Here is a 20,419-nt window from a genome sequence, read left to right as displayed (position 1 = left end):
CAAAGTGCTGGGATTACAGGCTTGAGCCACCGTGCCCAGCTTTTCTTTTTTTTTTTAAAGGCTGGGCGCAGTGGCTCATGCCTGTAACCCCAGCACTTTGGGAGGCCAAGGCAGGCAGATCACCTGAGGTCAGGAGTTCGAGGCCAGCCTGGCCAACATTGTGAAACCCCATCTCTATTAAAAATACAAAAAAAATAGCCAGGCATGGTAGCGGGTGCCTCTAGTCCCAGACACTAGGGAGGCTGAGACAGGAGAATCACTGGAACCCGGGTAGTGGAGGTGGCCATGAGCCAAGATCACACCACTGCACTCCAGCCTAGGCAACAAGAGCGAGACTCTGTCTCAAAAAAAAAAAAAAAAAAAAAAGGCAACAGAAGGAGAAAAGAATTAAATGAACTAAAACATTTAGTTCTTCATTTGCCCCAGCAACATTTCAAGTCACCACATGTGGCCAGTGGCTACCATATTGGACAGTGCAGAGAATAATTCCATCATCACAGAAAGTCCTATTGGCCAGCTCTGCCCCGAAGCCATGGTTCTCAACTGGGAGAAACTCCCCAACCCCGGCCCCCAGGGCATTTGGCAATGTCTGGAGACTTTTTTTTTTTTTTTTTTTTAGACAGAGTCTGTCCCCCAGGCTGGAGTGCAGTGGCACAATCATGGCTTACAGCTTCAACCTCCTGGGCTCAAATGACCTTCCCACCTCAGTTTTCCGAGTAGTTAGGGCCACAGGTATGCACCACTGCATGTGGCTAATCTTTTAAAAAATTTTTGTAAAACCCACTACGTTGCCCAGTCTGGTCTCAAACTCCTGGCCTCAAGCCATCCTCCTGCCTCTGCCTCCCAGTGTTGGGATCACAGGCATGAGCCACCACACATGGCCAGATGTGCACGTTTATTATAATAACTTCCAGCAGGTAGAAGTAGAGTGTGTCTGTCTAACAAAGCAGGTGAAAATGAAGTGTCCAGAGGAAAAGCACCTTTTTCTAAATCCCTGAGGCACCCTAAGGACTAGTGGTGACCCTGCATGACCCTGCAGGCTTCATGAAGCCTGGTTATGTGTGCATCAGCTTCAGTGATTGGGTCTCAACATGGGTATGAGTTTGCACCAACATGACCCTCGGGGCCCAGGTGACACTAACCCAGCCTAGACTTGATTCCTCTGCCAACCTACCAAGCTCATCCACAGCATTGACATCAGCATGGCTGGCGATAAGCTCTTCCACCATGCCCTCTACTGCCAGGCGGGCCGCCAGGATCAGTGCCGTTGAGCCATCCGCCATGCGGGCATCCAAGTCTGTAGAGCGGTTTCGGATGAGAATCTAGGACAGAGTGGATGCAGCAGGAGGAGTCATGGCAGGAACAGAGGAATCAAGAGCACTGCTAAGTCCCATGAAGTCTCCAACCCCCACACCCCGACCCCTGAAATTGGTGAGATTCAGAGAGCAGCTGCTTGACAGATACTGTACTCCCATATATCCCCATTTTCCAAATGAGAAAAAATGAGCTCTGAAAGGCAGAACTGGGGCCAAATCCAGGTAAGTCTAATGCCTGCCCCAGCTCCGAAGTCCAGAGGGTGTGCCTGTCTCACCTGGAAGACACCCTGGGCATCGGCTGTGACAGCTGTGTGCAGGGGAGTGCGGCCTGAGTGGTCCTGGGCATTGGTGTCTGCCCCAGCATCCAGCAGCCGCTTGGCCGCATCAGCACGGGCATAACGGGCAGCCAGGTGCAAAGCAGTCTCGCCAGTACGGTCAGTCCGTGCCCCAAGCTGAGCCCCCTGGCAGATCAGGTCGGAGATGATGCTAGCTGATGTGTCATCTGCCTCATCCTCTTCAGTTGGCATCGGCTCCAGGGCCCCCCCACAGAAGGAAGCCAGCATTAGTGGGGTGAAGCCATCTGCGGGGACAGGAGTGTGTTGGCAGGAAGGTAAACACAGGGCCTTTTCCAGGAAATGTTATCAAGGGCACCCCATTAGGAGCTAATGGGACACATGGAAGAATGCGGATTGGCAGATCCTCCCGTCTGCACACCCACACCCAGGATGAGGATTCATGGGCATGTGATTTATCACAGAATGACTCCTAGGGCGCAGGGAACACAGGACAAGGGACTCTGGGAGTCAAGCAAGTGTGCAACCTCCAGTAAATTCCCAAAGGGTTATTCCACCCTGATCCTGCAGAGGGACTCTGGAACATGCATTGTACCCCAGAGTTCTAATTCAGCTCAAGGTAAAGAAACCATCCCCCTCATACTCGTGCATCCACTGGTTAGGAGCTGTCCCTTTCTGCCAATTCATTTGAGTATTTTAAAAGGAAAAAAAAAAAAAAAGAGCTGACCCCAGGGACATAAAATTCCACGCACTTCAGGCCCCAGTAGCCAGAGGGACTTCAAAAGAGAGCCATAAGTACAGGCCATTTGGAGCAAAAGCAAAATGAAGCTAAGGCAGGAATCCCCTGGAACATAGCAAAGATGGATCTGAGAGGATCAAACAACATAGTCTGCTACACTGCACACACTGTACACAAGCACTTGTCCTCGTTTTTCTTAGGGAGCCACTTGCATCCAGTTCTCCATTCTCAAGTCCTGGGTAGAGACACACCTCCCCACACCCCCTCCTACTCCCACTGGCTCAAGGACAGGTAAAGGAATCAGGCTTGGTCAATTTGCATATTCCAGCCCCCTGGTCATACTGATTGGCTCAAGGATGAGCAGGTGACCCTAGTCTGTCCAATCAGAATGCATCCTGAGACTTTTGCTGGCACATTAGGAAGGTTTTCTAAGATTGGAGACAAAGGGTAGAGAAGGTAAAATTGAGTCCTGGATCCAAAAGTGCCACTTTTAGTTATATGAGTCGATAAATCCCTTGTTTTACTTAAGCTAGTTTGAGTTGGACCTTTGTCACTTCCAACCAAGAGTGTTGCTGAACACACACCCTTCACAGAAGCTTAGAGACTCCACCAGTTCTCCCCAAAACACAGACTCAGAAATAACCTCTTCCAGGTACGATGGGTGAGGAGCATCCCTTTGGGAGGGGCACTGTCACTGACCTGGGCCACGCACATTGACATCCATGCCATCAGCATCTGCGTCACCCTGTGGTGGTGTCAGCGCCATGGCTGGTGCCACGCGAATGTCAGCAGCAACCAGATGGTGTTGAGTCCACTGACGGCAATCCACAGCCTCCTCAGCCCCCATGCCCGGCTCCTCTACCTGGAGGGGCAGGCACCCAGAATCTTAGATCTCACCCTTTGGCGCTGGGGAGAGCTGCTGCTAGGGATGGGGCTGAGCGTTCCTACAGGTTTCTCTTTAGGAGATACACATAGAGCCCTGGGAAATCATTTACCATCTGCTTGGTGTTTTGTTTGTTTGTTTTTGAGGCAGTCTCGCTCTGTCGCCCAGGCTGGAGTGCAGTGGCATGATCTTGGCTCACTGCAACCTCCGCCTCCCGGGTTCAAGTGATTCTCCTGCCTCAGCCTCCGGAGTAGCTGGGATTACAGGCACATGCTGTGTCCGGCTAATTTTTTGTATTTTTAGTAGAGACGGGGGTTTCACCACGTTGGCCAGACTGGTCTCAAACTCCTGACCTCAAGTGATCCACCCCTCTGGGCCTCCCAAAGTGCTGGGATTAACAGGAAATCAATGTGTGCCACAGCCCAGGATGCTAATAAAAGGAAGACACAAGATTTCTTTTTTCTTTTTTGTCTTTTTAAGTAATAAATGGCTTTAATTATTTACGTATATATATTTTTAGAGACTGCGTCTCACTGTGTCACTCAGGCTGGAGTGCAGTGGTGCAATCATACCTTACTGCAGCCTCAACTTTCCGGTCTCAAATGATCCTCCCACCTCAGTGGCCTGAGTAGCCGGGACTATAAGCACACAGGATAAGCAGCTTGGGATAGTATCTGATCCAGGTTCAAGTTCCAACCCCACCCCTTAGTAGCTGGAAGGCTCTGGGCAAATCACATTAAAGCTCTGAGCTTCTCATTGGCAAAATCAGGATGACACAGTCATTCCACCATGCTAAGATACCACCACAATTACATTGGGCCACCCTTGTAATACCTCTGATACCTGCTTTGGGATGGGAAAGCAGAAAGAAAAGTCTGGGCTGGGTGCGGTGGCTCATGCCTGTAATCCCAGCACTTTGGGAGGCTGAGGCGGGCGGATCACAAGGTCAGGAGATCGAGACCATCCTGGCTAATATGGTGAAACCCCATCTCTACTAAAAATACAAAAAAAAAATTAGCTAGGTGTGGTGGCAGGTGCCTGTAGTCCCAGCTACTCAGGAGGCTGATGCACGAGAATGTCGTGAACCCGGGAGGCGGAGCTTGCAGTGAGCCTAGATCGTGCCACTGCACTCCAGCCAGAGTGACAGAGCAAGACTCTGTCAGAAAGAAAGGAAGGAAGGAAGGAAGGAAGGAAGGAAGGAAGGAAGGAAGGAAGGAAGGAAGGAAGGGAAAGAGAAAGAGAAAAAGTCTGGGTTGAGCAAATTTTTTTATCTGTCTACTGTAATAGATGCCTCCATTTCACAACATTAAAATATGGACAGAGGAAGGGAGTTTGTAAATTGAAGTATATGTCAATATCTACTTTATAGGGTCCTCAAAGAGATGAAATAAGATGTTTCATGTGCATTAGAGACATTCAGTGGGTGCCTCAGTAATGCTAGCAAAGGTCTGTATGGACTGAATTGTGCCCCTTCTAAAAATCATACACTGGCCGGGCACGGTGGTTCACGTCTGTAATCCCAACACTTTGGGAGGCCAAGGCAGGCAGATCACTTGAGGTCAGGAGTTTGAGACCAACCTGGCCAACATGGTGAAACCCTGTCTCTACTAAAAATACTAAAATTAGCCGGGCATGGTAGAACATGCCTATAATCCCAGCTACTCGGGAGACTGAGGCAGGAGAATCGCTTGAACCTGGAAGGTGGAGGCTGCAGCGAGCCAAGATCACGCCACTGCACTCCAGCCTCGGCAACAGAGTGAGACCTGGTCTCAAAAAAATAAAATAAAATAAAATCATACACTAAAACCCTAAATCATATATAAAACTTCCATGTGTCTGCATTTGGAGATAGGACTTTTTATTTAGACAGGGTCTTGCTCTGTGACCCAGGCTGGAGTGCAGTGGTGCAATCATAGCTCACTGAAGCCTCCAACTCCTGGACTCAAGCAATCCTTCTGCCTCAACCTCCCAAGTAGCTGAAATTACAGGTGCAAGCCACTAAGCCTGGTGAGACAGGGCCTTTAAGGGGGTAATTAAGGTTATATGAGGTTATAAATGTGGGACCCTAATCCAATAGGACAGGTATCCTTACAAGAAGAGGATGGGGTACCAGATCTCTCTCTCTCTCTTTCCTCTGTGTACACAGTGAGAAGGCAGCCATCTGCAAGCCAGGAAGAGAGCCCTCATCAGGAACCAACCCTGATGGTACCTTGGGCTTAGACTTCCAACCTCCAGAACCATGAAAAAACAAATTTCTATTGTTTGAGTCACCGCATGCGCAGGCTTTTTTTTTTTTTTTTTTTTTTTTTTTTGAGATGGATTTTTCTCTTCGTTGCCCAGTCTGGAGTGCCAGGGGGGCGTCCGGGTTCAAGGGACTCTCCTGCCTCAGCCTCCCAAGTAGCTGGGATTACAGGCACCCACCACCATGCCCAGCTAATCTTTTGTATTTTTAGTAGAGATGGGGTTTCACCATTTTGGTCAGGCTGATCTCGAACTCCTGACCTCAGGTGATCCACCTGTGTGGGATTTTTTAATGGCAGCCACAGCTGACTCATACTGAACCTAGGGGCATGACTGCATGAAATGGTGCTTAGAACTGGCTCAGAGCACTTCCAGGCTAACCCCATGCTGGACAAAATAGGAACTGACAGAGATAAGGCAGACTCGCTCTCTGGGACTGGGGGACACCTCCAGAAAGAGTGCAGGCTGGCCAGGAGGCAGGATCCTGGCCGGGGAGGGGCAGGACGGAGTGAAGGATTTTCCACCTGCCCAGAGACCCTTGGGGCCTCAGTGGCAAATCTCCTCCTCCCTCTGAGGTCACAGAACCACACTAAGAGGAAAACAGCGTTGCAAAGCTGTGACTTTTCTCTGGAGCTAGGGAGGTGGGGACAGCGGTGATATCCCCTGATTACGCCCATCATCCATTGGGGACCCCACCCAGTACCCTGAGGGGAGGGGCCAGAGGAGGGGGCAAAGCTCAGAAGAGGGGGCAGTACCTTCAGCCGCTTGGCCTCTGGGCACTCTGTGTCCATCCAGTCTGTGGCCACCTCTCCCATCAGGCTCTCACCCTTGGCCATGTTCCTGGCAGACAATGGTGAGAAGAGGGGATGTGAGAGGAGACACTAGAGATGTCCAGCTGGGAAGGAGGATTTGAGGTGGGGGCAGAGGTCTGAGTCAGGTCAAGGCGGGGTCCAGGGCTCACAAGGTCCCCGTAGTCAGGGACAGGGAGTGAGCAGGGTTCTCACTTCATGCCCAGCGCATCTTGGCCCACGGGTTCCCGCCGGCCCTTGTGACCAGCGGCCACGTCCTTGTGCAGTGAGAAGCCCTCGGGGAACCAGAGGGTGCTGTGCTCGCGCTTGCGCCGGGCCACCATGACGCCCAGGACGAGGATGACCAGCAGCAAGACGGCACCTGCCACTAGCAGAGGCAGCAGCGGGACGCTGGGTTCTGGAGGCTCCAGCGGCTCCCCTAAGAGTAGGAAGCAGGGGGCAGGGCTTCAGTAGCGGGCGGGGCTTTGGCATTGGGGCGGGGCTTCAGCTGCCCCCAGCTTGGTCCCCGCCACCCCCTCCCCAAGGCCGGGTCGCACCCCGCACATCCCGCAGTGGGTACGGGAAGTCCAGGCGCTCCACCGCTGATAGCGCTCCCAGGTAGTCAGCAGCGCTCTGGGCATCGGGGAAGCAGTGATCATTCTCAGGCGACTGCAGGCAGAGCCTGTTGTCAATCTCCAGCATCACTACCGACCTGCGGGGACAGCAGGGAGGGACCAGAGGGTTCAAGAATTGCCTGATGCACCCCCTGGCACCAAGCCCCACCTTCCCTCCCCGGCGCCTGGCTCTTCACCCACAGGTTTCCATGACCCATCTGCAACCACCTGGCATCCAACCCCATTGCACCCCCAAAACGTGTCTTGCTGTGGTCAGCAGTCCCCTCAGAGCCGTGAATCCAATGGATATTGTTTTTTGGTGTTGCACCCAGGCTGGAGTGCAGTGGCGCTACCTCGGCTCACTGCAACTTTTCCTCCTGGATTCAAGCGATTCTCCTGCCTCAGTCTCCCGAGTAGCTGGGATTATAGGCATGTGCCACCACGCCCAGCTAATTTTTTTGTATTTTTAGAAGAGATGGGGTTTTACCATGTTGGCAAGGCTGGTCTTGAACTCCTGACCTCAGGTGATCCTCCTGCCTTGGCCTCCCAAAGTGCGGGGATTACAGAGGTGAGCTGCCATGCCCGGCCTAATTTTTTTTGTTTGTTTGTTCTGTTTTGTTTTATTTTTTGAGACAGAGTCTCACTCTGTCGCCCAGATTGGAGCACGGTGGTGAAATCACAGCTCACTGTAGCCTTGACCTCCCGACCTCAAGCAATCTTTCCACCTCATTCTCCCAAAGAGCTGGGACCACAGGCATGTGCCACCACACCTGGTTAATTTTTTTTTTTTTTTTTTTTTTTGGTGGGGGGCATGGGGGGATACAGACTGGATCTCACTATGTTGCCCAGGCTAGTCTTGAACTCCTGGGCTCAAGCAATCCTCCCACCTCAGCCTCCCCAAAGTGCTGGGTTTACAGGCCTGGGCCACTACGCCTAGCTAATGGACATTGTTTGTTTTTTGTTTTTTGTTTTTGAGATGAAGTCTCGCTCTGTCGCCAGGCTGGAGTGCAGTGGCGCAACCTCAGCTCACTGCAACCTCCGACTCCCTGGTTCAAGTAATTCTCTGCCTCCTCCTGAGTAGCTGGAATTACAGGCAGCTGCTACCATGGCCAGCTAATTTTTGTATTTTTAGTAGAGATGGGGTTTCACCGTGTTGGCCAGGGCATTGTTGTTTGTTTGTTTGTGTGTGTGGTTTTTGTTTTTTGAGACAGAGTTTCACTCTTGTTGCCCAGGCCGGAGTGCAATAATGCGATCTTGGCTCACCACAACCTCCGCCTCCCGGGTTCAGGCGATTCTCCTGCCTCAGTCTCTCGAGTAGCTGGGATTACAGGCATGCGCCACCATGCCCCAGTAATTTTGTATTTTTAGTATACACAGGGTTTCTCCATGTTGGTCAGGCTGGTCTCGAACTCCCGACCTCAGGTGATCCTCCTGCCTCGACCTCCCAAAGTGCTGGGATCACAGTTGTGAGCCATCACACCCCGCCTCGTTCTCTTTTTTGAGCTAATTCCATTCATCCAATCCTTAGGTCTCTGGGTCCCCAGATTAATTCTTCTGTTCCCTTCTCTCCCCACTCCTTTGAGTCCCTCTCATGGCTTCAATGATCATCAATACTTTTATGTCTTTCTTGTTTGTGTCTTTGGCGCCCAGGCACCTCCTTGGAGGCCTTCCCAATACCTCCAGGTCCCTCAGACTCTGCAAGCTCCAAAATGACCTGTTTTCGCTTTGTGTCCTATCACTCAGTTAGCTTAGTCAGGGGCTGGTACATCAACCACTCTCCTTCATCCCGCCACCCCTCCCCTCCCATCACCCGCATCTCAGTATCTGTAAAACCCACCCCTCCTCTCTATGTCAGAGATCCACCCCTCTCAGGTCTCTGCCGTCTCCGCAACAACAGCTACACCTCCCTTCCAGTACCTCTACCAGGCCACTAGGCCACTAGCAGGATACTTCTATTTGTTTGTTTGTTTGTTTTTGTTTTTGTTTTTGAGATGGAGTCTCGCTCTGTCGCCCAGGCTGGAGTGCAGTGGCCGGATCTCAGCTCACTGCAATCTCCACCTCCCGGGTTCACGCCATTCTCCTGCCTCAGCCTCCCGAGCAGCTGGGACTACAGGTGCCTGCCACCTCGCCCGGCTAGTTTTTTTTTTTTTTTTTTGTATTTTTAGTAGAGACGGGGCTTCACCGTGTTAGCCAGGATGGTCTCGATCTCCTGACCTTGTGATCTGCCCGTCTCGGCCTCCCAAAGTGCTGGGATTACAGGCTTAAGCCACCGCGCCCGGCCAGTTTTTGTTTTTTTGAGACAGAGTCTCGCTCTATTGCTCTGGCTGGAGTGCAGTGGGACAATCTTGGCTCACTGCAACCTTTGCTTCCTGACTTCAAGTGATTCTCATGCCTCAGCCTCCTGAGTAGCTGGGACTAAAGGCGTGCACCACCACGCCTGGATAATTTTTTGTGTTTTAAATAGAGACAGGGTTTTGCCATNTTCCTTCCTTCCTGCTTTCCTTCCTTCCTTCCTTCCTTCCTTCCTTCCTTCCTTCCTTCCTTCCTTCCTTCCTTCCTTCCTTCCTTCCTCTCCTCCTCCTCCTCCTCCTCCTCCTCCTCCTCCTTCTTTTTATTATTAAGAGATGGAAGGCCGGGCACAGCAGTGCAGCCTGTAATTCTAGCACTTCGGGAGGCCAAGGCGGGCGGATCACGAGGTCAGGAGATCGAGACCATCCTGGCTAACACGGTGAAACCCCGTCTCTACTAAAAATACAAATAAAAATTAGCCGGGCGTGGTGGTGGGGGCCTGTAGTCCCAGCTACTTGGGAGGCTGAGGCAGGAGAATGGCGTGAACCCGGAAGGCGCAACTTGCAGTGAGCCGAGATCACGCCACTGCACTCCAGCCCAAGCGACAGAGCGAGACTCCGTCTCAAAAAAAAAAAAAAAAGAGATGGGAGTCTTGCTATGTTGCCCAGGCTACATATGAATTCCTGGGCTCAAGCGATCCTCCAAGTAGCTGGGACTACAGAAATACATCATTGTGCCCGGCTTTATCTTCCACGTCTTTAAGAAGAAGAAAATTAGCCCGGCATGGTGGCGGGTGGCAGTAATCCCAGTTACTCTGGAGGCTGAGGCAGAGAATTGCTTGAACGCAGGAGGCGGAGGTTGCAGTGAGCCGGGCAGCCTGGGCGACAGAGAGAGACTCCGTCTCAAAAAAAAAAAAAAAAAAAAAAAAAAAAAAAAAAAAAAAAAAAAAAAAAAAAGAGAAAAACTCAGTCTTTAACCACTCTACCACCATTTAGCAACCTGCCTCCCCAGGAGCCAGCGCTACACCTGGGCAATTCTACCCAAGAAGCACTAGCTCCATCTGGAGGCATTTTTTGCTCGTCACAGCCAGGAGGCGGTGCTCCTGACATCTGGTGGTAAAGGCATTAAGTGAAATGAAATACGCAAGACCTGAATCAACCGCATCTCGCATCTCTCCTCTCCCCGGCCACCGCGGCTCTTCCAGGTGGGATCACTCACCCGATCACCTCGGGGGCCAGCTCCCGACGGGCCCGGGGTTCGGAGCCAGGACTGGGCCGGTGGTAAGGGAAGACCATGGCCTGGCCGTGCGCGTCCAGGCGGAAGCGCAGCGAGGTGCGCAGGATGGCGCTGAGCCGCTGCAGAAAGTCGGCGCTGGAACGCAGTAGCTCCTCCGGCGGCAGCAGCACTGTGAGCACCAGCACGCCGCGGGCCAGCAGGGCCGGCACCTCGCTGGCGCAATCCAGCCCATCCCAGCCGCACTCCTCCGTGTTGCAGCCCTGGTCGCAGCGGCCGTCCGCAAAGTGGTCGGCGCAGTACTTCTCGTACACCGGGCTGGTGGGGCAGAGAGGGGCGGGGTCAGGGGTCAGAAGAGAGGATCCCCCTCCATGCATTCACTGGACAATTTTTTTTTAGAGCACAGAGACTCCAGACAAGGCTTGCACAGGAGACTGGAATGTACGGACCCATGTCAGGCTTTCTACAAATCTTGTCATTCCCTGGACAATTTTTTTTTTTTTTTTTTGAGACAGAGTCTTGCTCTGTCGCCCAAGCCGTAATGCAGTTAACATGATCTCTCGGCTCACTGCAGCCTCCACCTCCCTGGTTCCAGCAATTCTCCCACCTCAGCCTCCCAAGTAACTGGGATTTCTGGCATGCACCACCACACCCGTCTAATTTTTGTATTTTTAGCAGAGACAGGGTTTTACCATGTTGGTCAGGCTGCTGTTGAACTCCTCACCTCAGGTAATCCACCTGCCTCGGCCTCCCAAAGTGCTGGGATTACAGGCATAAGCCACCGTGCCCGGCCCTTGATAATTTTTTTTTAATTGATTGATTGAAATGGGGTTTTGCTCTGTTGCCCAGGCTGGAGTGCAGTGGTGCGATCATAGCTCTCTGCAGTCTCAGACTGCTGGACCCAAATGATCCTCCCTCCTCAGTCTCCCAAGTGGCTGGGACTACAAGCCCACACCACACTCCAGGCCTCACTGGCTAACTATTAATTAATCAGTAAATACTAACTGACTGACTGCCATGTGTTGAGCACTGCTGCAGGCACAAGAATAAGGTCCAGCCACAATTCCTGGCCCACGTGCAGCTAGCATTCCACTGGGTGAAGACAGACAGTAAGGGAGATACATGAGCCAAATATACAGCATCTCCATTACTCATCAATAAAATCAAAATGCAGGCTGGGTGCGGTGGCTCATGCCTGTAATCCCAGCACTTTGGGAGGCCGAGGTGTACGGATCACCTGAGGTCACGAGTTCTAGGTCAGCCTGGCAGACATGGTGAAACCCCATCTCTACTAAAAATACAAAAATTAGTCAGGTGTGGTGGCTGGTGCCTGTAATCCCAGCTACTCAGGAAGCTGAGGCAGGAGAACAGCTTGAACCCAGGAGGTGGAGGTTGCAGTGAGCCAAGATCACACCACTGCACTCCAGCCTGGGCAATGGGAGAGAAATCCTGTCTCAAAAAAAAAAAAAAAAAAAAAAAAAAAATATATATATATATATGAACATGCACACACATAGTGCTGGATGGAATTAAATGCTAAGAAGAAAATAAAGCAGAGGAAGGGCTGGGGTGATCAGGGAGGTGCTCACTGAGAAGGTACCACCATTTCAGCAAAAACTTGAAGGAGGTGAGAGAGGAACCATGTGGGGGAAGGGAACAGCCAGGCAGTAGGAACAGCTTGTGCAAAGGCCCTGATGTGGGATCAAGCCTGGGGCATCTGGGGAACAGCAGAGAGGCCAGGATGGCTTGAGCAGAGTGACTGGGGGGGAAGCAGAGAAGTTGGGGATGTGGAGATTAATGAGGTGGAGAGTTCCAAGCGGACAGAGAGGTATGCAGAGGAACAGAAGGGGCAGGGTGTAGGAATGGACAGATGGACTGCCTAGGACAGACAGAGGGACAGAAGAGGGGCAGAGACAGTCAGGGGCACGCACAAAACAGATAGACATATAGAGGAGCAAAAAGATTGCATGGATGGACGGATTCAGCCCAAGGATGGACAAGCAGGGGTGCAGCGTACACAGAGGAATAAAAGGAATTTTATTTTATTTTTTTGTTTGTTTTTATTTTTTTTGGTGAGACGGAGATTTACTCTGTTGCCCAGGCTGGAGTGCAATGGCATGATCTCAGCGATTCTCCTGCCTTTACAGGCATGTGCCATCACACCCGGCTAATTTTGTATTTTTAGTAGAGACAGGGTTTCACCGTGTTGCCCAGGCTGATCTCGAACTCCTGACCTCAGGTGATTTGCCCACCTCTGCCTCCCAAATGCTGGGATTACAGGCGTAAGCCACTGTGCCCGGCCGCTAAAAACAATTCTTAGGCCAGGTGTGGTGGCTAAGGCCCATAATCCCAGCACTTTGAGAGGCTAAGCTGGGTGGATCACTCTGAGCTCAGGTGTTCAAGACCAGCCTGGACAACACGGTGAAACCTCATCTCTTAAAAAAAGCACAAAAGTTACCCAAGACGCTGTGGCTCACACCTGTGGTCCCAGCTCCTTGGGAGGCTGAGGTGTGAGGATTACTTGAGCCTAGGAGGTAGAGGTTGCAGTGAGCTGAGATCACACCACTGCACTCCAGCCTGGGCCACAGAGCAAGACCCTGCCTAAGAAAAAAAAAAAAAAAAAAAATGGAGCCAGGTGCGGTGGCTAACGCCTGTAATCCCAGCACTTTGGGAGGCCGAGGCGGGCAGATCACAAGGCAGGAGTTCGCGACCAACCTGGCCAATACGGTGAAACCCTGTCTCTAATAAAAATACAAAAGTTAGCTAGGCACAGTGGCGGGCGCCTGTAGTCCCAGCTACTTGGGAGGCTGAGGCAGGAGAATCGCTTGAACCCGGGAGGCAGACCTTCCAGTGAGCCGAGATCAAGCCACTGCACTCCAGCCTGGGCCACAGAGCAAGACTCCATCTCAAAAACAACCANAAAAAAAAAAAAAAAAAAAAAATGGAGCCAGGTGCGGTGGCTAACGCCTGTAATCCCAGCACTTTGGGAGGCCGAGGCGGGCAGATCACAAGGCAGGAGTTCGCGACCAACCTGGCCAATACGGTGAAACCCTGTCTCTAATAAAATACAAAAAAAAAAAAAAAAATAGCCAGGCGTGGTGGCAGGCACCTGTAGTCCCAGCTACTTGGGAGGCTGAGGCAGGAGAATCGCTTGAACCCGGGAGGCAGAGCTTGCAGTGAGCCGAGATCAAGCCACTGCACTCCAGCCTGGGCAAGAGAGCGGGACTGTCTCAAAAAAAAAAAAAAAAAAAAAGGAATTCGGCCGGGCACGGTGGCTCACGCCTGTAATCTCAGTTATTTCAGAAGTTGAGGCAGGAGAATCACTTGAACCTGGGAGGCAGAGGTTGCAGTGAACCCAGATTGCGAAACTGCACTCCAGCCTGGGCCACAGAGCAAGACTCCATCTTGGAGGGGGCGGGGAGAAAAAGAAATTCTTGGATGGAGAACGGGGCAGACAAACGGGGCAGAGAAGTGCATACGCAGATAGAAACAAGAACAAGATAAGCAGATAGAAACAAGAACAAGATATGGATGAACAGACAGACGGACAGACACATGGGACACACTGATGGGCAGATAGGGTCCACAGAGAAACAGACGGGGCAAGTGGATGGGCAGCTAGAAAGAGAGGCAGGGCCCATGGACAGACAGACTGGGATGGATGCATAGACAGACGGATCGATCGGGTGGATGGGCTCACTTGCAAGTGCGCTCGCGGCCACCGGCGTGGCAGTCGAAGTTGTCGTAGAGGCAGGCGGGCGAGCTGCAGGCGGGGTCGCAGCGGCTGTTGTTGAAGAGGCGCCAGCACTGTAGCGCCTCGCACTGCCGCCAGGGGTCGCCCACGCTCAGCGAGCAGTCGCCGCCGTCCCAGCCGCAGCCCGGGCTGTTGCACTCGCGGTCGCAGCGCTGGTCCCCGCGCTTGGCCTGGCAGGCGGCGCGCGGGCACCGCGGCTCCTCCGAGACCTCGGGTGCCGCGGCGGGCGTCTCGCAGCGCGGCCCGGTCCAACCCTGCGCGCAAGCGCAGCGGAAGAATGGCGACAGCGGCGCGGGGCGGCAGGAGCCCCGTGGAGACAGGGGGCGGCCGCGCAGCTGGCGTTGCTGGCCCCCGGCGGCGACCCCGAGAAGCTGCGGCAGGAGGGCCCCGACAACCCTGGGGGGCAGGCGCAGCGCGGTCCGCGGGGCGTCTGCTGGCATGGGACGCCCACCGGGCACTGCAGCTCCCGGCAGGAGCGCGCCACCCGCTCGCAACGCGGACCCCAGAACGGCTGGGGGTCAGGTTTGGGGAGGGAGGAAAAAAAGTGAAGGAGGGGAGTGGAGGGAAGGAGGAGAAGAAATGGAGGAGTGGGGAAAAGAAGAGTCAAGGGGAGAGAGAGGGAAGAGAAGAGGTCAAGATTAAGGAAGGTTGAGACCCGCCCCCGACAACCTCCCCATGTCCTACCCAACCTCTCCCCTTTCCACAACCTGGCAGACACGCCCCGCCACCCCCGGAGGCCACGCCCCCCAATTACCAGCCTCACCCCCCTTTTCCCTTCAAACCTCCAGGAAATTTCGGGGGCGGGGGGTTGTTTCTTTGTTTTTTTGAGACAGAGTGTCACTCTGTCGCCAGGCTGGAGTGCAATGGCGCGATCTCGGCTCACTGCAACCTCTGCCTCCCAGGTTCAAGCGATTCTCCTGCCTCAGCCTCCCGAGTAGCTGGGATTACAGGCGGTTGCCACTACACCCGGCTAATTTTTGTATTTTTCGTAGAGATAGGGTTTCACCATGTTGCCCAGGCTGGTCTCGAACTCCTGGGCTCAAGTGATCCTTCCGCCTAGGCCTCCCAAAGTTCTGGGATTACAGGTAATGAGCTAGCACACCCGTTAGAAATGTCAGCATTTTCCAGAAACTCCCTTCCCTTCGAAGTCTCCCCTAAAGCCACATCCTCCTCTTAGACGCCACGCCCCACTACTCCAGAGTCCACGCCCCGCCCCTCCTCCAAAGGCCGCCACCCACACCTACCTGGGCACAGTGACAGGTGAAGGTCAGCCCACCCCCAGGACCCGGGCTAGGACGGCACTGGCCTCCATGCTGGCATGGCTGAGACTCACAGGGAGACAGGACAGTCTGACAGCGAGGACCTGAGCAAGCAGGAACATGTAGATCAACCACAGTGGGGGAATAACAGGCGGGGTCCCAGGCCAGCCCCTTCTCCAATGCTTACCTGAGAAGCCAGCATGACAAAGACAAAGGAAACCCCCGCCTGGGTCCTGCAGGCAGTCCCGGGTGTGTGCTGCATGGCAGGCACCTGAGCGACACTCATTGATGTCTGCCTCGCAGCGCAAACCAGTGTATCCTGGGGGACAGGTGCAGCGGAAACCACCCACCAGGTCCACACAGGTGCCATTGTGTAGACACCGGGGCCCTGAGTCCAAGGGTGGGCCTGGGCCGCAGTCATCCTCATTAATCTCGCAGAGCACGCCTGGGGGAAGAAACAGGGGGTAGTCAGGAGGGAATGAAGGCAGCCTCCCATCCTGTCCCCCCAACCCTGGCCCTGGCATACCCAGCGTTCCTGGGGGACAGGAGCAGAGATAGCGGGCCACGAGGTCAATGCATGAACCCCCATGCTGGCAGGGCTGGGAGGCACATTCGTCCATGTCGTCCTCACAGTTATCACCATTGTAGCCAGGAAGACACTTCAGTGGGGCAAGAGAGGGACCCACTCAGCTTAGTGTGACACAGACACAACTGGACATACCCATGAAGATACAAAGAATGCCAGCACAAAAGGTCACACACGGATGTCCAGCGCACTACCAGTAGGTAATCCCAGAACTTTGTGAGGCCGAGGTGAGCAGATCACCTGAGGTCAGGAGTTCAAGACCAGCCTGGCCAATATAGTGAAACCCTGTCTCTATGAAAACTACAAAAATTAGCTGGGCATGGTGGTGGGTGCCTATATTCCCAGCTATATGAGAGGCTGAGGCAGGAGAATCACCGGAACCCGGGAGGCAAATGTTGTAGTGAGCTGAGATTGTGCCACTGCACTCCAGTCTGGGTGACAGAGTGAGACTCTGTCTCAAAAAACAAACAAATAAACACCCCAGATCTACCCAGAGTGACACGTACAGATATACCAAGAGTCACAAAAGCAAAAACTCAGACACATCTAGAGACATACACACACCAAGTCACAGATGCACAGAAACGTGTGCCCAGACACACCTAAGCATGCCCACCTCCTCCTCCCTCTCCTGGGGAGCGCCCCCTTACCTCACACATGTAGCCCCCCATATAGCCACGGCACGTCCCCCCATGCTGGCAGGGCTGGGCCAAGCAAGGGTCCACCTCCTGCTCACAGTGGCTACCAGTACGGCCCTCTGGGCACACGCAGTAGTGGGAGCTGTCTTCATCCACACACTGCCCACCCGCCTGACACAGCTGCTCCAGCCGCACCCCTGCAAAGAGGAGAGTGGCACAGGAACAAAGGTAACCCCATATATCCCCCTTCTGCCTCCATCACACACATCTTCCAACATCCTTGCTAGAACGGGTCCACAGGATCGCACCCACACTCCATCAGGTTGTCGCACATCCTTCCAGCAGGCAAGGTCTCATTACTGGCACACACACACGTCTTCCACGCTCACAGCAGCTCGGTCACACCCTGTAGCACATACACCATCCGTGCTGTCTCACAGTGACAGACACACACACCATCCCGGCCAGTTGTCACATGCTCACACACCCACACCACTCAGCCACACACCCCACCATGCCGAATAAGCTCTGTGGCACCCCCATTCGGCTCACACTAGCAGGAGGTACGTGCAAGAGCCCCCTCCCGAGACCCCACAGCCCCGCCCGCGTGCTCCCACTCACCGATCTGGGCTGCGGCCTCCCTGCAGGGCAGGCTTTGGATGTCACAGAGACGTCCGCTCCATCCCGGGGGACAAAGGCAATAGGCCCCAGTCTGGACGCAGCGACCCCCGTTTTGACAAGGCTGGCGGCTGCACCAATCCACCAGCGTCTGGAGGGGAAGCACTAGAGTCAGTACTGGGGGGTATAGGGGGTAGTCTGGGAGAAACTGTTCCCGGACTTGGCTCCTCCGTTCTAGGATACCAGGCAGGCTCCTCCCCCAGGTCCCCAGTAACTCCACCCACCTGGCACTGCGGCCCCGTGAAGCTCTGGGAGCAGGTGCAGCGGAAGCCAGAGTGGGCGGAGCTGCAGATGCCCCCGTGCAGGCAGGGGCGCGAGAGGCAAGGGTCTGCCTCATGTTGGCAGTGGGCTCCTGTGTAGCCAGGACGGCATAGGCAGCTGAACGAGTTCACGCCGTCCACGCAGGTCCCGCCATTGAAACAGGAGCTGGAGCGGAAGGAGAGGGAGGGAGAATCAGGCTCCGCCCCCTCACAGGCCCCGCCCTCCTTCCTGAGTCCCGCTAGAAGCGCTGAGTTCCACTGGTAGCGCTGGGGACGTCCCACTCCCTGACCCTTATCTCCGCAAGAAGCTGCAGCCCCAGCAGAAGCCAACGAAGTCCCTTAGCTCCAATTCACCAGGGACTTCAGCCCTAAGGTGAGAGCCACCTGGAGACCATGCCCTCTCAGGCACCAGAGATTCCAAGGTGACCTCCAAACAGACGCCCTGCTCCTTCCCTGGCCCTGCCTCATTAGTCATCACAGTCCGCAGTGGGTATCAAGCTGAGGACTTCCCCTAGTCCTTGCTGTCCCCACTTCGTCCGAGATTCCAGGCCTCATCCCAAGTCAGAGTTCCTGCGCTCCAAACAGAGGCCCCGCCCACCTGGGGCTGCAGTTGGGCAGGTCCTGTTCACAGTGGAAGCCTCCGTAGCCAGGCGGGCAGGTGCAGGTGAAGGAGGCCACGTGGTCGGTGCAGGTGCCCGGGCCGCAGGGGTTGCTCAGGCACTCGTCCACGTCGCGGGCGCATCGTGGGCCGGCGAAACCAGGGAGGCAGGAGCAGGAAAAGGAGCCCACGCCGTCTTGGCACGAGCCACCGTTCAGGCATGGGTCTGCGGACAGGAGAAAGGCAGTCTGGTCACCTACTTTGCCTCCATTAGTCCAGTCTGACTGGGATATGCCTTGGATTGAGAAGAATTCAGGAGGAAACCAGGTTCAACTGGGATGGGGTGCATTTGATCAGAGGAATCTAAATCCATCCCCTTCTGTGGCCTCTTCCCCTCCTTTATCTGGAAACCTCACCTATGTGGCAAGGGCAGGATGCTGGGAGAACCAAAATGTCCCTTTAAGCTGCCGAGCAAATGCTGCTAATTGTGCCTGATCTAATTCCTGTGCTTGGGACAAGCCAAGGACAGTGGCCATTAGCCACATGTGGCTACTGAGTTCTTGAAATTGTGACTAAATGGAGAAGTGCTATAAATGTAAAATACACACTGGGTTTCAGATTTTGAAGACATGGTATGAAAAAAAATAGGCTGGGCATGGTGGCACGCACTTGTAATCCCAACACTTTGGGAGGCCAAGGTGGGCAGATCACTTGAGCTCAGGAGTTCGAGACCAACCTGGGCAACATGGCAAGACCCCATTTCTATAAAAAATACAAAAATTAGCTGGGTGTGGTGGTGCACACTGTAGTCCCAGCTACTGGGGAGGCTAAGATGGGAGGATCACTTGAGCCTGGGAGATCAAGGCTGCAGTGAATCATGACCACACCACTGCACCCTAGTCCGGGTGACAGAGTGAGACCTTGTCTCCAAAAAATTAAAAAAAGGAAAAAATGTAAAATATCTCATTAACACTTTTTATACTGATTACATGTTGAAATGATATGTTAATATATTGGGTTAAATAAAATAGATTATATCCATTTACTTTTATTTATTTATTTATTTTATTTTTTGAGATGGAGTTTCACTCTTGTTGCCCAGGCTGGAGCACAATGACACAATCTCAGCTCACCACAACCTCCCGCCTCCTAGGTTCAAGTGATTCTCCTGCCTCAGCCTCCTGAGTAGCTGGGATTACAGGCATGCGCCATCATGCAGGGCTAATTTTGTATTTTTAGTAGAGACGGGGTTTCTCCATGTTGGTCAGGCTGGTCTTGAACTTCTGACCTCAGGTCATCCAGCTGTCTCAGCCTCCCAAAGTGCTGAGATTACAGGTGTGAGCCACCGCACCCAGCCGATTATATACATTCAATAAATTAAATTTAAATATATTAAATTTGGCCAGGCACAGTGGCAGCAGTTTGAGAGGCCAAGGCAGGAGGGTGGTTTGAGGCCAGGAGTTTGAGACCAGCCTAGACAATGTAGCGAGACCCCATATCTACAAAATTAAAATAAAAATATTAGCTAGGCGTGGTAGTGAGTGCCTGTAATCCTAGCTACTCAGGAGGTTAAGACAGGAGGATTGCCTCAGCCCAGGAGTTCGAGACTACATTGAGACAAAATCGCACCACTGCACTCCAGCCAGGGCGACAGAGCCACATTCTGAATAATAAATAAATAAATAAATAAATAATATTAAATTTAATATTTCCAGTTTCTGTTTATTTTTAATGTGACTACTAGAAAATTTAGAATTGCATATATGGCTTGTGTTATTTGTCTATTGGGCGGCATCCCTGGGGAATCCTCTGGGGGGCCTTTTTGTTTGTTTGTTTTTTGTTTTTGAGACAGTTTTTCCTTGTTGCTCAGGCTGGAGTGCAATGACACGATCTCACCTCACCACAACCTCCGCCTCCCAGGTTCAAGCGATTCTCCTGCCTCAGCCTGCCAAGTAGCTGGGATTACAGGCATGCGCCACCACGCCCTGCTAAATTTGTATTTTTAGTAGAGACAGAGTTTCTCCATGTTGGTCAGGCTGGTCTCGAACTCCTGATCTCAGGTGATTCGCCCACCTTGGCCTCCCAAAGTGCTGGGATTACAGGTGTGAGCCACCGCACCTGGCCTCTAGGGGGCCTTTTATCTCATACTCTGCACACGATATTAACTCGCTCTCAAAGCCAGTGCACTCAGGCCGGGTGTGGTGGCTCACGCCTGTAATCCCAGCACTTTGGGAGGTGGAGGCGGGTAGA

At 53.2% G+C, this 20,419-nt stretch overlaps 1 protein-coding gene across 1 annotated transcript in view; it reads right to left on the bottom strand.

Moving 5' to 3' along the window:
• The window catches only part of NOTCH3 (notch receptor 3), a 40,092-nt gene that overhangs the window by 4,855 nt on the left and 14,818 nt on the right, over positions 1-20,419 (bottom strand). Inside the window, 16 exon segments of the mRNA XM_017863559.1 lie at positions 1,175-1,322; positions 1,592-1,896; positions 3,048-3,210; positions 6,228-6,312; positions 6,477-6,699; positions 6,818-6,972; positions 10,382-10,714; positions 14,097-14,460; positions 14,463-14,661; positions 15,395-15,513; positions 15,597-15,854; positions 15,936-16,068; positions 16,646-16,830; positions 17,255-17,402; positions 17,536-17,737; positions 18,170-18,395. Coding sequence (XP_017719048.1) covers positions 1,175-1,322; positions 1,592-1,896; positions 3,048-3,210; positions 6,228-6,312; positions 6,477-6,699; positions 6,818-6,972; positions 10,382-10,714; positions 14,097-14,460; positions 14,463-14,661; positions 15,395-15,513; positions 15,597-15,854; positions 15,936-16,068; positions 16,646-16,830; positions 17,255-17,402; positions 17,536-17,737; positions 18,170-18,395 — 3,246 coding nt within the window.

Source organism: Rhinopithecus bieti, unplaced genomic scaffold (genome assembly GCF_001698545.2).
Source record: "Rhinopithecus bieti isolate Rb0 unplaced genomic scaffold, ASM169854v2 scaffold_71542, whole genome shotgun sequence".
Taxonomy (NCBI): Eukaryota; Metazoa; Chordata; class Mammalia; order Primates; family Cercopithecidae; genus Rhinopithecus; species Rhinopithecus bieti.
The sequence above is the reverse complement of the archived record's forward strand: the minus strand, read 5'-3'. Positions and strand labels throughout refer to the sequence as shown.